General features: G+C 51.1%; 1 protein-coding gene across 1 annotated transcript; it reads left to right on the top strand.

Moving 5' to 3' along the window:
• Positions 1 to 583: 583 nt before the first annotated feature.
• Positions 584 to 1,543, top strand: LOC137846818 (olfactory receptor 14C36-like). Its single transcript, XM_068664929.1, has one exon. The coding sequence runs from the start codon at positions 584 to 586 to the stop codon at positions 1,541 to 1,543; it is 960 nt and encodes a 319-aa protein (XP_068521030.1).
• The last annotated feature ends 16,581 nt before the right edge of the window (positions 1,544 to 18,124 follow it).

Below are 18,124 nucleotides of genomic sequence, written 5' to 3'. Positions count from 1 at the left end.
CTATACGTAATTGCATGGGAACTTGTTCATGAGTCGCCTTTGGAGTCAGCAATGTAATTCAGGTGCAGCTCAGACACGGAGCCTGCACGTTCTGCCATGCAGATATGTTAATGGAGGGAAAGGATCCATGTCCCCTCCTGATGTGTAGGGTTGTGGAAATGGTGTGTGTGGGGCTGTGAATGAGCTGTCTCTGTGTTCGGGTCACCCCATGTTTAGGGCATTCCACTATTTTCCTGCAAGGGTTCTGCTGGGCTGCAGGCTGTCCTCCACTAGGGCACAGCTCTGCCATAGAAGCTCTGTGCTATCCATGGAGAAGACGTGAGAGATAAGGGCATGGAAATGCTACTGGACATCTCAACCAGGTCAGCTGCAATGATCTGTCTGTCTGTTGATACATGGGGAGAACTGAGACAACCCCCAATATCTGAGGAGTTTGGAGATATGCACATTGAAATTGGATTATTTTGACCTCAGCACACTCTTCCGAGGTTTGTACAAGAAATCGAGTTTTCCTCAAAGAATCTGGCATAATATATTGCTATATTTTCCTCCCCAGACAGGTCCCCATGCCCAAAGGACTCAAATGTCCAACAGCAGCTCCATCACTGAGTTCCTCCTCCTGCCATTCGCAGACATGCGTGAGCTGCAGATCCTGCACTTCGCATTCTTCCTGGGCATCTACCTGGCTGCCCTCTTGGGCAATGGCCTCATCCTCACTGCCGTAGCCTGCGACCACCACCTCCACACCCCCATGTACTTCTTCCTCCTCAACCTCGCCCTCCTTGACCTGGGCTGCATCTCCACCACTGTCCCCAAAGCCATGGCCAATTCCCTCTGGGACACCAGGGCCATTTCCTACTCGGGGTGTGTTGCACAGGTCTTTCTCATTGTGTTTTTGTTTTCAGCAGAGTATTCTCTTCTCACCATCATGGCCTATGACCGCTACATTGCCATCTGCAAGCCCCTGCACTACGGGAGCCTCCTGGACAACAGAGCTTGTGCCCAGATGGCAGCAGCTGCCTGGGGCAGTGGGGTTCTCTATGCTATCCTGCACACTGCCAATACATTTTCCCTGCCCCTCTGCCAAGGCAATGCTGTGGACCAGTTCTTCTGTGAAATCCCACAGATTCTCAAGCTTTCCTGTTCACAGTCCTTCCTCAGTGAAGTTTGGGTTCTTGTGGGTAATGTTTTCGTCGACTTTGGATTTTTTGTATTCATTGTGCTCTCCTATGTTCAGATCATCAAGGCCGTGCTGAGGATGCCCTCTGAGCAGGGGCGGCACAAAGCCTTTTCCACATGCCTCCCTCACCTGGCTGTGGTCTCCCTGTTTCTCAGCACTTCCATGTTTGCATACCTGAAGCCTTTTTCCATCTCCTCCCCATCTCTGGACCTGGTTGTGGCAGTTCTGTACTCAGTGGTGCCCTCAACAGTCAACCCCTTTATCTACAGCATGAGAAACCAGGAGCTGAAAGTTGCACTGAACAAAGTGATTTCATTGACATTTTTCACTGATGGTAAACTTCTCATTTGTCTCCACAACTGACTGACAGTATACTCATGACACTCCTGTGCATTTCTTCTCCTTCTTCTTCTCCTTCTTCTTCTCCTTCTTCTTCTCCTTCTTCTTCTTCTTCTTCTTCTTCTTCTTCTTCTTCTTCTTCTTCTTCTTCTTCTTCTTCTTCTTCTTCTTCTTCTTCTTCTTCTTCTTCTTCTTCTTCTTCTTCTTCTTCTTCTCCTTCTCCTTCTTCTTTTTCTTCTTCTCCTTCTCCTTCTCCTTCTCCTTCTCCTTCTCCTTCTCCTTCTCCTTCTCCTTCTCCTTCTCCTTCTCCTTCTCCTTCTCCTTCTCCTTCTCCTTCTCCTTCTCCTTCTCCTTCTCCTTCTCCTTCTCCTTCTCCTTCTCCTTCTCCTTCTCCTTCTCCTTCTCCTTCTCCTTCTCCTTCTCCTTCTCCTTCTTCTTTTATTTTTTTAACATTATATTGTTGTTGTTTTTTTTTAAGTACCATTGTAATGTTCCTACAGACGTTTGGCTTTGTCTCATTTCATCTGAAACATCAACCTGCTCTCTTTCTCTGTAGCCCCGATAAAATATGTGTGCCACTGGGACTGAGCTGACTCTCTCATAGTGTCTTTTTGGTATGTTGGCTTCTACAGGCAAATGAGATGTCTGCAGTCTCCATGGAGGTAATGCGGACCCAGCAGGCACAGGGAAGGTGGGTCTGGAAAAGGATTCAAGTCATCCTCAGGCACAAGTGATTGGCACAAAGCTGCACCAGGGGTGGTTCAATCTGGACATTAGGAAAAATTTCTTTAACATGAGGGTGGTCAGACAATAAAGACTATCTCCACACCCACAGTGTCTTCGAGCAGGGTGTCCCAGGGCACAGATTCAGCCCAGCTTGTAGCACGAACAAAAAGGAGAAAGTGCCCGAGAAAGCTACCACCAGCCCCCATCTCTCATGGTTCCCAGCACCAGCCTTCCACCTCAGTCTGGGGAGGGCCAATCACTGAAATGTGAGCACTCCCATCCTCCTGCTGGGCTCAGGGCCTGTACCAGGGGAACGGCCAGCCCAGCCTGGTCCCTCTCCAGGCCCAGAGCCCAGCCAGCCCCAGGGCAGGGCTGTCTGTGAACCCCTGTGAGGGACATGATGGGGCTGAGGCAAGGCTGGGTGAAGGGGGGAGGCTGTTAAAGCAGGAGGGCAGTGAGGGCCAGGGCAGTGAGGGCTGGCAGGGGGCTGTGCTGGGGGAACATTTCCTTATGGACAGGGTGAGAGAATACAAGTAAACATCTCATGGCTTGAGGTAAGGGGCAGGAAATCATTCACAATTACTGTCACAGCAAGACAGACTTAGCTTGGGGAGAATTAATGTCATTTAATGCGAATTAATAAGAATCTAGAGCAGTAACAAAAGCCAAAAAAAACGTCCTCCACCCCACTTCCTCAACCTCCTCCCCACCGAGCGATGTGTGGGGCTGGGCAATGAGGGGTGTTTTCCATCCATAGCACTTCATCTCCATGTTCACCCTCCTGCACCCTCTCTCCCATGGGATGCATGAATTCTCTTCCCAAAATGATCCACCATGAGTTTTCCACAGACTGCAGTTCTTAAGATGTTATCCAACATGGATCTGTACAGGGCTGGGGAAAGGCCTTTGGAAGTGGTCTGCTCCAGTGTCAACTCCTCCCTATGGGCTGCAGATCCCACCAGAAAACTTGGTCCCATGTGGGCTCCTCTCTAGTGGCTGCAGCCTACTTCAGGCCACATCTACCTGCTCCACATGGGCTCCTCCACAGGCTTCAGGGGAACTTCTGCTCTGGCACCTGGAGCACATCCTGCCCTCCTTCTGCACTGAACTTGGTGTCTACAGGGCTGCTTCTCTCACATTTTCTCACTCCTCTGCCAGGAAATTATGACAAAGAGACACAACCAGCATTGCTCATTGGCTCAGGTTTGGCCAGCAGCTGACAGGTTCCTTTTCCAGCTGGAGGAACTGGCTCTGATCTGAAATGGGGCAGCTCATCCTTAAATACGGGAAATGCCCTTGCAGGATAGGCTGCTTTGAAGTAGCAGGTCTACCATTGCAGCCTGGGAACAGTACATTGCTAGTTATAATTAGAAAAGAGAAAAGGCAGTAAGATGGAAGCTTGTGCCATTTGAACCACGTGGTCTGCCTGATGTGATTCACAGGATCACCTAGAGAAACAGATGAGAAGGTAAAGAATGCACAGAAGTGTGTGCCTTGTGCACACATCTCTGTGTGTGTGAGATTGTGTGTTTGTGTGCTTGTGCATACACTTGTGTGTATTTGTCTGAGTCCACAAGAGGGCTGAGACTTCTGGGGCAATTTCTCCAGGCTCCTGATGCTTGCAAGAGCTGGGCTGGACCTTAGGACTGAGGCACATTCTTTGAGGACCCCACAGACATTGGGAAAGTGAAAGGGGCGTTAGCATGTCATCAATATGCTCCCTTTTCCAGTGCAGCATGCAGAGGCATCTAGTCATGGACAAGATCAAGGGGAGGACTCGTCCTTCCTGCAGTCACAGCTGCACTCCCAGAGTCCACAAAAACATCATCCACAAGCACCCACCTATGGGAGCTCAGTTTGGAAGCCTGTGGTATCTGCTAGTCACAAAAATAAAGTAGCTAATAGAAAAATGCAAGATAAGGTACAAGACAAGTAGCACAAGGTCGAAGAAGAAGCATCAATTGAGGAGTTGAGAAAACAACCAGCACAAGCGGTCCGCATGACAACAAATCAACGAGTGGAATAAGAGTGTGATAGTTGCATGAACACTAGTATAGCCACCAATGAGCGAGCTTGCCTGGTAGCATAACTGGCATGTGCAGTGATGCTAAGAGTATAAATGCAAGAATGTATACTCAATAAATGCTTCAGTTGCACGCCAGCCTGGAGTCATGTGATAAATTCCCTTCGCCCACCAAGGAAGGACTGTGAGCAGGAGAGTTTAAGGATTGTTCTGGTTTCAGCTAGGATAGAGTTAGTTTTCCTCCTTGTAGCTGGTATGGTGCTGTGTTTTGTATTTAGGATGAGAATAATGTTCTAATTGTTGCAGGGCACTGCTTACACCAGGCCAAGGACTTTTCAGCTTCTTGCTCTGTCCTGCCAGCGGGCAAGCTGGAAGTGCAGCAGGAGCTGGGAGGGGACAGAACCAGGACAGATGACCCAAAGTGGCCACAGGGGTATTCCATACCATATGATGTCATTCTCAACAATTATGGGGGGGGGGGGGGGGGGGGGGGAAGGAATGGCCAGAGTGGGGGGTGGGCTGCTCAGGGATAGGCTTAGCATTGGTCAGCAGGTGGTGAGCAATTTCATTGTGCATCTCTTCGTTTGTACATATAAGTATTTTCCTTTATTTTCTGTCCTAATAAACTGTCTTTATCTCAACCCATAGGCTTCATTTTTTTTCTGATTCTCTCCCCCATCTCAGAGAGGGAGGGTGGAAGGTGAGTGAATTGCTGTGTGGTGCTTAGCTGCTGGCTGGGTTAAACCACAACAAGGATCTGTGGGATTTCACAGAAAAACTGGTTCACAGCATTGCCTTGGGGTGGACCCAAGCTGAGGGCTTGCTGATGACTTCTGGGCTATTGTTCAGCACATAGGCTGGGGGAGACTCTCACATGGACATGCGATGGACTTAGACTGAGGAACAGAAGCAAACTGGTATGGCTGCTGTGTCATGCTTCCATCAGTGGAAGCTCTGGCACAGGGCCCCAGACTTGGCTTTCGATGCCACCCTTCAGGAAAGATTATGGAGTTATGAGATGCAGAATAGAGGGCACCAGTCTTTTTTCAGCCACTTCCCAACCTAGTGCAGCACCAGGAAACTGCGGACTTCTGGCTCATCTTCTATTCTAACTCATGAGCACTCATTAGGGTACTCACAGTCCAGACCTAGTCTTGGGATTAGGTTAACAGTAACTTCCAGCCAAGGCCAACTCCCATTTGATTTCTCCCCATGTGTCCTCTGATCCGTCCAGCTCTTCCTGGCCACCTCCCATGCTCGCCACATGTCCCTGGGCTGGTGGCACTATTAGCAGACCAAGCAGGCTGTGGTGCCCCAGAGATGACTGCACACGGGCTGAGCTGCACAGCGTGGGAAGTAAATCCAGCTGGGTTGGGATCAGTGCTGCTAATCCCACTTACTATGGTCTGTCGTTCTGGCAGGTGCTCAGAAAGAGCAGGGAACATTGCCAAGGACACTAGCGGTTTCCCGGTGTCTTTCTAGATCCAGCTGGTGATAACTTTGTAAGGGTGACATTAATCTCTCTCCAACCTCCCTTCCCTGTGTATGCTGGTACTCCACAGAATCCCACAGGAATTATAACATTCTTCTTTGGTGACAAGATCTTGGGCATTTTCTCTCTTTTTTGGCCTCCAGTCACTGCCTGCCCTGGGCACATGCTGCCCATGGAGAACACCTGGGCTCTCCACACAGCTCAACGTTCGTGTCCTGGAGGCTGTCCTCTGCCCTGCCACATTTGGGACGGTCATGGCTCTGTATCTCAGTGACCTTTCACCATCTCCACTGTCATCAGACACAAACAGGCTGCTCCTAAATCCTACCTGTGGTCTCTCACAGCTCACACAATGACCTATTTCTCTCCCAGATCCATGCAGCAACAGGCCTTCCAGGGAGCAGCTACACAGCCCTGATCTTGGCACCAGCTTTGAAAGACTAGCCAAATCTTCAGGCAGTGCACTGGGGACACCCCATTTTATTACACAGATGAGTCAGTGATGATGTGCTTTTAGACAGACTTTTACAGAACCTCAACAGTAAACAGAGCAGTGTTTACTGTACATCCTCAGTAAAGGGATGTACAAAAAGGAAGTACCTCCTCAGTAAAAGGATGATGAATAAATGACTTTTTTTTTTTTTTAGAACATTATAAATGCAAGTGGCACTGAAGATAACAATAGCTATAATGATAACAATACAAGGATCAAGACTGCAAGAGGATATGCAGAAAGTCATTTCTGGAGAAAGAAGGGAAAATAATCATTCTTAAGAAACATCTGTGAAATTGCTCTCCTAACAGCAACCTTGAGCTCCTGGTTCCTCATGCTATAGATTAGAGGGTTCACTGCTGGAGGAATCACTGAGTACAGAACTGCCACCAACACATTCAAGGATGGGGAGGAGATGGAGGGAGGCTTCAGGTAGGCAAACATGGCAGTACTGAGAAAAAGGGAGACCACAAACAGGTGGGGGAGGCATGTGGAAAAGGCTTTGTGCCGGCTATGCTCAGAAGGCATCCTCAGCACGGCCCTGAAGATCTGCAGATAGGAAAGCATGATGAAAAAAAAACACCCGGATGCTAAAGAGAAACCAACCAGAAGAACCCAAACTTTCCTGAAGTAGGAGTGTGAGCAAGAGATTTTGAGGATCTGGGGGATTTCACAGAAGAACTGGTCCACAGCATTGCCTTGGCAGAGGGGCAGGGAAAATGTATTGGCAGTGTGCAGCAGAGCACAGAGAACCCCACTGCCCCAGGCAGCTGCTGCCATCTGGGCACAAGCTCTGCTGCTCAGGAGGCTCCCGTAGTGCAGGGGCTTGCAGATGGCAACATAGCGGTCATAGGACATGATGGTGAGAATTGAAAACTCTGCTGATATCAGGAAGGGATAAAGAAAGACCTGTGCAGCACATCCTGCATAGGAAATGGTCCTGGTGTCCCAGAGGGAATTGGCCATGGCTTTGGGTAGGGTGGTGGAAATGCAGCCCAGGTCGAGGAGGGCGAGGTTGAGGAGGAAGAAGTACATGGGGGTGTGGAGGCGGTGGTCACAGGCTACAGCGGTGAGGATGAGGCCGTTGCCCAGGAGGGCAGCCAGGTAGATGCCCAGGAAGAGCACAAAATGCAGGAGCTGCAGCTCCCGCGTATCTGCAAATGGCAGGAGGAGGAACTCGGTGATGGAGCTGCTGTTGGTCATCTGATCCTCCTGGACAAATGGGACTACCTAAGGAAGAAAAGACAGTGATAATTAGGAGAGACAACTCTGAAACAAAATAAAACAAATCAAAAGAAAAAATAAATATCTTCCCATCCAAACTCCCCTACAGTGACTTTCCCCTTTCTGAGACTTTTGTGCTGCTCCCTTGTTTGAGGTCTGGTTGGTTCTGGAGGAATGTGCCCCTGGGAGCAGCGGTCTCTGCTGTGGGTGCTGGAGGATTCAGACCTGTCCTACAGCTCTACATGAAAAGAAACCAGGAGTGATCTCTGATTAAATCTACCTCTGATATATTGGACTTCACAGCATTACCACTGTCAACACTCTTTACTGATGAACAGTACTTGTGATTTACTTTGTTCTGGTTGTTTCTCCCTCAGAAGCATTTTTAGAGGGTAGAAAACACTGGCATTTGTAAAGGTGTACCAGGTGAGCTCTTGACAAGCAAAGTGACTGTCCTTAGTGCAGTGAGGATAGCCAGTCTGCCATCTACCCTCGTCTCAGACAGACTCACCTAGTGCTCAGCCAAATTTCCGACACTGAGCTGCTCAATGTTTGTGAAATTGGAAAAAAAATCCCTGGAAGGAGATGCAGCTCTCTCCCTGCCTCATTGCCCAGAGCCCCACAGGTTAGAAGGGGAACTCTGGGCACCTTCCTCCTACAGACACATCTGCGTGGTGGGACCCAAAGGGTCAGTTCTTGAGCTGCAACTGAAAGCCCCATCTCCTCATCTGCAGGGAGCCATAAAGCAAGAACAGCAGCTGCAGGTCTAAGAAGAGAGAGGAATAGCACAGGGCTTCTGCCAGGGAAGGCAAGGCGAGGGACCAACAGGAACTCAGAAGGGCCTGCTGTGAGTGAGGTCCTGGTACTGAGGTTATGAGTCACGTCCTGAATCCTGTGAGCTAGAGGGCAGACAGAGAGGTGCCAGACTACTCCGTTAGCACTGTCCTACAATTCCCTGCCCATTGCTCTGCTGCCTGCAGCTGTCCCTGCCTGCAGCTGGGTCTCTGTCCCCACGCCTCCTGCCTGCAGCTCACAGCCCCCATCCCACCCGCTGGGTGCTCAGCTCTGCCCTGCAGACACCTCCTGGCAGCAGAGCTCTGCCCAGGGGCAGCTCGCTGGGGGCATGTCCTAGAGACTAGTTCCCACAGAACCTGCTGACACTGTGCAAGGGGTGGTGGAGATTTCTGGATAGAGATTTACTGGGGGTCCTTGTAACCTCCTTAGGATGCCTTAGGACTGTCAGGCTTTTCTAGAAAATAACATCATATATTTCTGTTTCCACTGAGCCTAAAACAGAAACTGAAAGGAGAGGCTAAGGAAAGATGAGAGTGAAATTCTCTTGGTATTCTGTGGAGCTGTGAGCAGGCTGCTGAAGGGAGCAGCCTCCTGCCAGCAGCAGGACCCTGCCCTACTGGAAGGGCTCCTTCCACCCGCAGCTTCTCCCCGCAGTGCCCTGGGCAGCTCCCCGGGCAGGCTGAGTGCTGAGCCTGGCAGGCGGCAGAGGCCCTGCCCCGGCACACAGACCCTGGGGCACAGCAGGGACCCTGCTCTGCACCACAGCCCTGGACACCCCTGCCTGCACCCCCGGCTTCTCCTGCCTCCAGGAACTGCGGCTGCATTGCCCTCCAGCCAGAGACTTACCATGGTCAGGGCTGGGAAGTCTTCTCCCCCGGTGAGCTCTGGGCATGCTGCCACTGCTGCCTGCCTTTAAGCACTGTGTCTCTGCAGGCAGTGCCCCCAGCCCTGCTGCGCTGTGCACAGGAGCTGCTCCTGGGCAGAGCTGTCTCTCTGCAGCGCTGCCCGCTTGCCAGGAGCTCCCCTTGGGCCCAGGAGCCCGGCCCAGCTCAGCAGCAGAGGCCCAGCCCAAGGCCTCCCTTGCTTTGCCCCCCACCAGGCTCCCTGCACATGGCCCTGGAGCTGCAGGGGAACCTGCTGGGAAACAGCCTGAAGGGATCCCTGGGCTTCCCTCCCTCCCCTGGGCACACACACTTCTTGACAGCAGAATCACCTCTCCTAAAATAAAAATAAAGTTAATAAAATCTGTATAAGATTCACCTTCCTTTGTCCTGTCCACGGAATTGGCAGCAGGCTGCGGAAGCTCTTTTGGGTGAAGGTCAGAGGAGAGACAGTCAGGGTGAAAGTGTGGTCGTGCTGAATGGGTGCAGATTGTTCAGAAGAGACAAGCGAGGATGATCAACAAGAGGTTGCTCCATTTGAAGAATCTGTCTGGATGCATGGATCTCTTCTATGGACTGGGCAGCAGACTGGGGGAGCCCTTATGGTTTAGGGACAAAAGCCAGTCAGGGTGACAGCATGACAGGAGGTAAATGTCTGCAGCCAGGCTGAAGAAGTGGCTAAAGTCTTGTGGAAACCATTGGAGTAAGTTGAGTTCAATGACTCCATGTCACTGTGAGGGACTTTATTCACTCTGACAACCACAGGAAAGGGACACTGTTGGGTTCAAACATTCCCCATGGTTTCTATGGGTTCTTGGAGAGAGCTTCTGTGCACAGCTGCCAGATGGGCCAACCTAGGTGATGTTCACCAGGATCTGGCACTTGCAAACAGGAAAACCCGTGTCTTGACACTCCTCTTGCACAAGGCATGATGTAGTCCAGCTGCTTTTCAGCACCTGGAAAGAGATGAGCTTTCATGGACAGACCTACACCCAGCGCTGCACATGGTCGCTCTTGTCTTTCTCTGCAGCCCACTTGACATGGTCCAGCTGACACGGGACCAGTACATCTGTGTGCAGTACGGTCAGGGGCTGTAGTCCTGCCTTCAGCATGCCACAGGTCTCCTGAAATGAGAGATTTTAGATCCTAAATCAGGATGGGTTCCTCCTCCATTGTGGACACAGACACAAGTGGTCTCCTGCAGGCAGATCTGGCAGCCCAGCTGCAAGGGGCAGGCTGCCCCCCCACCTCAGCCTCTTCTGTGGTCTCCACCTCCTCTGAAGGTCCAAAGCCGTGGGCCATGGGGAGGCTGTGGCAGCCTACAGGGGAGCATGGCATCCATCCTAGACCATTCACCCCACTCCCCTTTTTGTCTGCAGTGCTGCCCTACTCCTCTCTCTCATCATGACATGTTGAGGGTACGTCTGCCCTTCCCTCGTGTACCACCTCTGCCTCCTGCATGGCAGACTGGGGGATGGTGCTGAGGCCCTGGCATGTACCCCAATTCACTCTGTAAAACACATCCTTCTTTCAGAAGTGAGTTACATGCAGTGAAGAGTTCAGTCACTCCGAGGGGCTGTTCCATCCCAGGTGCCTTTGCTCCCATCTTTTGAAAAATCCAGGCCCCAGGACAAGCCTCAAACCCAACCAGTGTGGGAGGGCTCCCAACAGCAGAAGCATGTTGGTAAAAGGGGGCAGTAGTGGTATCTCCAGGGCTCCACTGCCTTTATTCCATGGCCTTTGCCACTATTTGGAGATGTCCCTGATCTGTTCCTGATCCCGAAAGAACTGGGCAGAAGGGAAGTGCATCTCTTATCTCTCTCCTGAGCTGTGCCATCTCCATGCTGCTGACCTCACAGGCCTTCAAATGTCACAGGCTGATGTCACAGAGGGGGCACTGCATCAGCAGGATATAAGCATTGGTGCAGCGGCAGTGCCGGCACTTCCCTGCAAGGCCTGGTCCCTGCTGGGCACTGCTTGGGTGCTCCCCAGCGCTGTCCTTCTGTGGCCAGGAGTGGGGTCAGCAGGCAGCAAGCTTGCACTGGGCGACCCTCGCTGACGGGCGGAGGAGCAGCGGCACCTTGCAGAGGAGCTGTGGTTGAGGAGCCAGGGCGGGCATCCCTTGTCCTGAGCTGAGAGCCAACAGCAAGTGAGATGGAGGGCTGCTGGAGGGTGACCATCACCTCTGTCCTGACTTCCCTGTTCCCAGTGCTCCTGCTGCTCTCCCCCAAAGGTAAAGGTGTCAGGAGCCCCTTTCCAAGATGTGTCAAATGGGCTGTCAGCTGTCCAAAGCTGCAATTTCTGGGCACTGGGGGGAGGCTGGACAAGGCTGGTGGCTGCTGTGAGAGCCCTGCCTGAGTGTTCCTCTGAGCTCAGTGGATAATGTGGCAGTAAGGACTCCTGTGTCCTGATGCTAGGGATGCCCTTATCCCTAGGGCTTCTCTAGGCATGCCTCCTTGCTATGGGGGACAATCCAGGGCCAGGTGTCCCTGGAAGCTGACGCCTCTCTGGGATGTGACGCTGGGAGGAAAAACATTATAGAATCATGGGATGTCCTGGGTTGAAAAGAGCCTTAAAAGCCATCTACTTTCAATCCCCCTGCTCTGGGCAGGGTTGCCAACCATCAGAGCAGGATGCCCAGAGCTGCATCCAGGTGGCCTTGAATGCCTCCAGGGATGGGGCATCCACAACCTCTCTGGGCAACATGTTCCAGTGCCTCACCACCCACTGAGTGAAAAAAGGTCTCCTAATTTCTAGTCTAAACCTCCCCTGTCTTACTTTAATACCATTCCCCCTTGTCCTATCACTACCAACACATATGAACAGGCATTTGCCCCTCCTGTTTATACACTCCTTTCAAGTACTGGAAGGCTACAATGAGGTCTCGGCGGAGCCTTCTCTTCTTCAAGCTAAACAAGACCAGTTCCCTCAAGCTTTCTGCATAGGAGAGGTGCTCCAGCCCTCTGATCATCTGGGTGGCCCTCCTCTGGATCCGTTCCAAGTGCTCCACATCCTTCTTGTGCTGGGGGCCTATGGCTTGTATGCAGTATTCTAGGTGGGATCTCACAAGAGGGTGACAATCACCTCCCTCTTCCTGCTGGCCATTTTTAATGCGGCCCAGGACACAGTTGGCCTTCTGGGCTGCAAGTGCACACTGCTGGCTCATGTGCAGCTTCTTGTCCAGCAGGGCCCTCGAGTTCTTCTCCACAGGCCTGCTCTCAAGTTCTTCTTTGCCCAGTCTATATAAAGACCTGGGATTGCCCAAGCCAAATGCAGCGTCTTACACTTGGTCTTGTTGAACCTCATTAGGTTCTCATTGGCCCAGTACTCCAGTCTGTCCAGGTCCTTCTAGATGGCATCCGTTCCCTCTATTGTATCGACTGCACCACTCAGCTTGGTGCCATCTGCAAACTTGCTGAGGATTCACTGGATTCCATCACCTATGTAATTAATAAAGATGTTGAAGAGTACCCGTCCAAATACTGACCCCTGAGGGACACCACTTGTGACCGGCCTCCACCCAGACATAGAACCATTGACCACAAGACTTCGGCTGCAACCAGCCAACCAATTCTTGATCCACCTAACAGTCCATCCTTCAAATCCATACTTCTCCAATTTAGAGAGACAAATGTGGTGAGGGACCATATCAAAGGCTTTGCTCAAGTCCAGGTAGATGATATTCGTAGCCCTTCCTTTGTCCACTGATGCCATCACTCCATCGCAGAAGGCCACCAGATTGGTTAGGCAAGATCTGCCTTTGGTGAAGCCATGCTGGCTGTTTCGAATCACCTCTTTATCTCATGCATGCCTGGTCGGCAGCTAAACACCACGCAGCCATTCGCTCACCCTCCCCCCTCCCTCTCTGGGACGGGGGAGAGAAATGGAAAGTGAAGCCTGTGAGATGAGATAAAGACAGTTTAATAAGACAGGAAAATAATAATAATAATAATAATAATAATAATAATAATAATAATAATAATAATAATAATAATAATAATAATAATAATAATAATATAATACAGTGGTGATAATAGGTAAGTAATAATAGTATGTACAGACAAATGATGCACAGTGCAATTGCTCACCACTCGCTGACCGATGCCCAGCCTAACCCCGAGCAGTCCGGCCCCCACCCCCCAGCTAGCCACCCCTATATATTGTTTAGCATGACGTCAGATGGTATGGAATACCCCTTTGGCTAGTTTGGGTCACCTGTCCTGGGTCTGTCCCCTCCCAGCTCTTACTGCACCCCCAGCCTGCCTGTTGGCAGGACAGAGCAAAAGGCTGAGATGTCCTTGGCTTGGTATAAGCACTGCTCTGCAATGATTAAAACATCGGGGTGTTATCAGCACTCTTCTCATCCTAAGCCAAAACACAGCATTCCACCAGCTACTAGGAAGAAAATTAATTCTGTTCTAACTGAAACCAAGACAATGCCTTAAGATGTGTTCCAGGAGGGACTGCTCCGTGATCATCTCAGGCACAGAGGTGAGGATCACCATCCTTTAGTTCCCCAGCTCTTCCTTTCTCCCTTTCTTAAAAATGAGAGTCATGTTTCCCTTTTTCCAGTCACTGGGGGCTTCACCCAACAGCCATGATTTTTCGAATGTGATGGAGAGTGGCTCAGCAACCACATCAGCCATCTCTCTCAGCACCCTGGGATGTATACCCTCTGGCCCCATGGACTTGTACACATCCAATTTCATTAGGCAGTCCCAGACTTGTTCCACTGTCACAGTGGGACAGAATCCACTCCTCTCACCCTCTCCTCGAGGTTCAGGGTCCTGACAGACACAGGAAACTTGACCATGAGTGATGACTGAGGCAAAGCACTTATTGAGTACCTCAGCTTTTTCCATGTCTGAGGAAGCCAGTTCTTCCATCTCATTTACCAGAGGGGGAACACTCTCCTTGGGCTGTCTCCTGCCTATGTATCCGTAGAACCCCTTCTTGTTATTCTTCATGTCCCTTGCCAAGTTCAGCTCCGTCTGTGCCTTGGCTTTCCTGATCCCATCTCTACACATCTAGATGACACCCCTGTATTCCTCCCAGGCTATACAACCCTGCTTCTGCTTCTGTACATTTTCCTATTTTTCCCTCAGTTTAAGCAGCAGGTCCTTGCTCAGCCATGCCGGTCACCCAGCTCTTCTGCTCGAAGTGTCCTTCACTCTGCTCACAGTGTTTGTCTTAGCTCAGCTGGATTACATCTGCTGGGTCTTCTGAGGCCCAATCCAAGGCCTATTGCCTGCTGTACCTACAGCACAATAACTATTACTTTCCCTTACTGTGCAGATTGACCTGATGATTCTGGTCATACTAATCCTTTTTAATTCCCCTAGGTAGAAGGGGACATATTCCCAGACTGGGGCAAGCTGCTGAGCTTTGCAACAGCCACTCAAAGTCACCTGCTCTTGAGTCTTTCCACCTGAGTTTATCACACGTGACCCAACACGAATATCTTCATGGCAATTTCAAGTGTAGTGAACTCCAGCAATCCACTGGCAAGTCTTCCAGGATGTGTGGTGCCAGCCCACAGGAATCCCTTGCAGAACCTATAGTCTTGTCCAGGCCATAGTCTTGAGTTCCCAGACTGCAGTGGCTGCCTTCCAATGATTGTGACTTTCGTTAGACTCATAGAAGCATAGAACCATAGAGCCATGTAGATTGGAAAAAACATCGCAAATCATCAAGTCCGTTAACCTAACACTGTCACATTTACCACTCAACCATGTCCCTAGGCTCCGCATCTACATGTCTTGGGAATACCTCCAGGGATGACCACTCCACCACATCCCTGTGCAGCCTGTTCCAATGCATCACAACCCTTTCAGGGAAGACATTTTCCCCAATATCCAACCTAAACTTCCCCTGGTGCCACTTGAGGCCATTTCCTCTTGTTACTTTTGCTGGCTCCTGTTCTGAGCCATGGGGGACTCCACTTGTGACCTGCTGCCAATTGGAAGTCTGGGAAACAGTCAGAACCTTTTCTAAACCTTAGGCAGACAACATCCACAGCCTTTCCCTCATCCGCTAAATGCATCACCTTTTCATAGGAGAACAGGTTCATCAAGCAGGACCTGCCTTTCCTAAATGCAGGCTGACTGATCACCTGGTTATCCTGTATGTGCTGCATGATGGCACTCAAGATAATCTGCACCATATCCATCCCCGGCACCAAAGTCAGATTGACAGGCCTGTAGTTCCCTGGGTCCTCCTTCTGGCCTTTGCTGTAGATGGGCATCACATTTGCTAGGGGAGAGTTGACTGGGACCTCCCCTGGCAGCCAGAACTGCTGATAAATGTTGGAAAGTTACTTGTAAGTACTTCTGCCGTCTCTTTCATTACCCTTGGGTGGATCCCATCTGGCCCCATTGTGTATGTGTAAGTGGAGTAGCAAGTCGCTAAACATCTCCTCTTGGATTAGGAGGGCTTCATTCTGCTCCTCACCCCTGTCTACTAGCTCTGGGGGCTGGACAGCCAGAGAACAACTGGACTTCCTACTAAAGAAGACAAAGGCGGCATTAAGCACCTCTGCCTTTTCCTCATCTCTTCTCAACTGTGTTTGCCCCCACATATTATTAAGGATGGAGATTCTCCTTAGTCCTCCTTTTGTTGCTAAGTCATTTAGAAAATCATTTTTCCTTCTCCTTTATGTCCAGACTGAGTTCCAGTTGGGCTTTGGCCCATCGAATTTTCTCCCTGCACAACCTCACAACATCTTTGTAGTTAATCCTCCTGAGTGTCCTGCTCCTCCTTCCAAAGGTTATAAACTCTCTTTTTCTTACTGAGCTTCAGCCAAAGCTCTCTGTTCAGCCAGGACGATCTCCTCTGCTGGCTCATCTTTCAGCACATGGGGATGACCTTTTCCTGTGCCTTTAGGATTTCGTTCTTGAAGTGTGTCCAGCCTTCCTGGACTCCTTTGCCCTTCTGGACTGCCTCCCGAGGGACTCTGCCAAACAGTCTCCTTAACAAGCCAAATTCAACCCTCCAGAAATACAGGGGTTGCCCAGGTGACATGTGACAGCAATAGCTTCTGCTGAGAGGCAAAACCCATCTCTCAACGGAAGAGACAAGGAAGAAAGCCTTCATCCCATGGCTGATCTCACAGTAATACGCAGGCACAAAGCTGCCAGGCTGTCACCATGACTATGGCAGTGTGCCACTCTGTCAAGCAACAAGCAGCGTTTCAGGAGAATTCAGCCCTATTACTTATTCTCCAACTAAATGTCCACTTTTCTGACCCTGTCAGGATTCTCATGCATTTGACATCACAAAGAAAAGGTGGTGTCTCCTTCCCAGCGAGGAATAACCCCAAGCACTAGTACAGGCTGAGTAGAGGGGGAGGATCACCTCCCTTGGCCTCCTGGCAACACTCTTCCGAATGCACCGAAGGATCCCGTTGGCCTTCTTGGCCACAAGGGCACACTGCTGACTTGTGATCAGCCTGATGTCCCCCAGGAATCCCAGGTCCTTCTCTGCAAAACTGCTCTCCAGCAGGTCGTTCCCAGCCTGTACTGGTGCTGGGGGTTATTACTCCCTAGGAAGGAGACAGGACCCTGCACTTGCCTTTGTTGAACTTCATGGGGTTCCTCTCAGCCTGTCTCTCCAGCCTGTCAAGATCCCTCTGAATGCCAGCACAGCCCTCTGGGGTATCAGCCTCTCCTCCCAGCTTTGTGTCATCAGCAAAGCTGCTGAAGGTACACTCTGTTACATCATCCACTTCACTGATAAATAAGTTGAACAACAGAGAGGAACTTTGGCACGTCCCTTAGCCCTGCACACAGGTAGAGCAATTCCTGCTGCAGGAATCAGTCAGCACAGTGTTTAGAGAGGGCCAGTCAGTGTTTGCTTTGTCTGCTTCCAAGTGTTTTCCCCAGGAGAGACCCTGCTGCCTTCCAGTAGCCGTGAGCCTGGAGCCCCAGGGCCATGTGCAGGGAGCCTGGTGGGGGGCAGAGCAAGGGAGGCCTTGGGCTGGGCCTCTGCTGCTGAGCTGGGCCGGGCTCCTGGGCCCAAGGGGAGCTCCTGGCAAGCGGGCAGCGCTGCAGAGAGACAGCTCTGCCCAGGAGCAGCTCCTGTGCACAGCGCAGCAGGGCTGGGGGCACTGCCTGCAGAGACACAGTGCTTAAAGGCAGGCAGAAGTGGCAGCATGCCCAGAGCTCCCTGCGGGAGAAGACTTCCCAGCCCTGCACCTGGTAAGTCTCTGGCTGGAGGGCAATGCAGCCGCAGTTCGTGGAGGCAGGAGAAGCCGGGGGTGCAGGCAGGGGTGTCCAGGGCTGTGGTGCAGAGCAGGGTCCCTGCTGTGCCCCAGGGGCTGTGTGCCGGGGCAGGGCCTCTGCCGCTTGCCAGGCTCAGCACTCAGCCTGCCCGGGGAGCTGTCCAGGGCGCTGCGGGGAGAAGCTGTGGGTGGAAGGAGCCCCCCCGGCAGGGCAGGGTCCTGCTGCTGGTGGGAGGCTGCTGCCTGGGGCAGCTTGCTCACAGCTCCATTGTACATGAAGGGCATTTCCCAAACAATTTTTCTAAGCAAGCAAGGTCAAAATAGGGATTTTCTGCCCTCTTTTCAGTTACCTACTCTACTGGAAGGGATGGGAAGCAGGAAGAAATCGAAGAGGAGCTGTAAATATGAACGCATTGCTGAGACTCCTGAACTGGAACTTTGATGATTGGTATGTTTGTGAGCTGCCCCAAATGTACCTCCAGTCTCTCCTCTTCATATTGAAAGAAACAGCATCAACTTTGCTGACCCCATCTGGGCTTTCTGACATGTCCTTTTCCACCTGCAAAGATGCACAAGCAGCTAAGCAGTCTCTTGCATATTGGTAAGTTTCTGAAGGGCAAAGATTACTGTGCACAAATTTGGATGAGGCTGTGAGCAGAAACAGGAATAAGACAGGGAATCAGCTCCCAGAAAGAAAACCTTTAGGTATCAGGGATATGATCAGGGAATGAGGGGACGGTTAATAAGAAGTCT

The sequence above is a fragment of the Anas acuta genome, chromosome W (genome assembly GCF_963932015.1).
Source record: "Anas acuta chromosome W, bAnaAcu1.1, whole genome shotgun sequence".
NCBI classification, from domain to species: Eukaryota; Metazoa; Chordata; class Aves; order Anseriformes; family Anatidae; genus Anas; species Anas acuta.
This window is presented reverse-complemented; position numbering and strand designations above follow the sequence as displayed.

Excerpts from the sequence above, each read along its gene's own strand:
- LOC137846818 (XM_068664929.1), top strand. The coding sequence starts at position 584 with ATGTCCAACAGCAGCTCCATCACTGAGTTCCTCCTCCTGCCATTCGCA.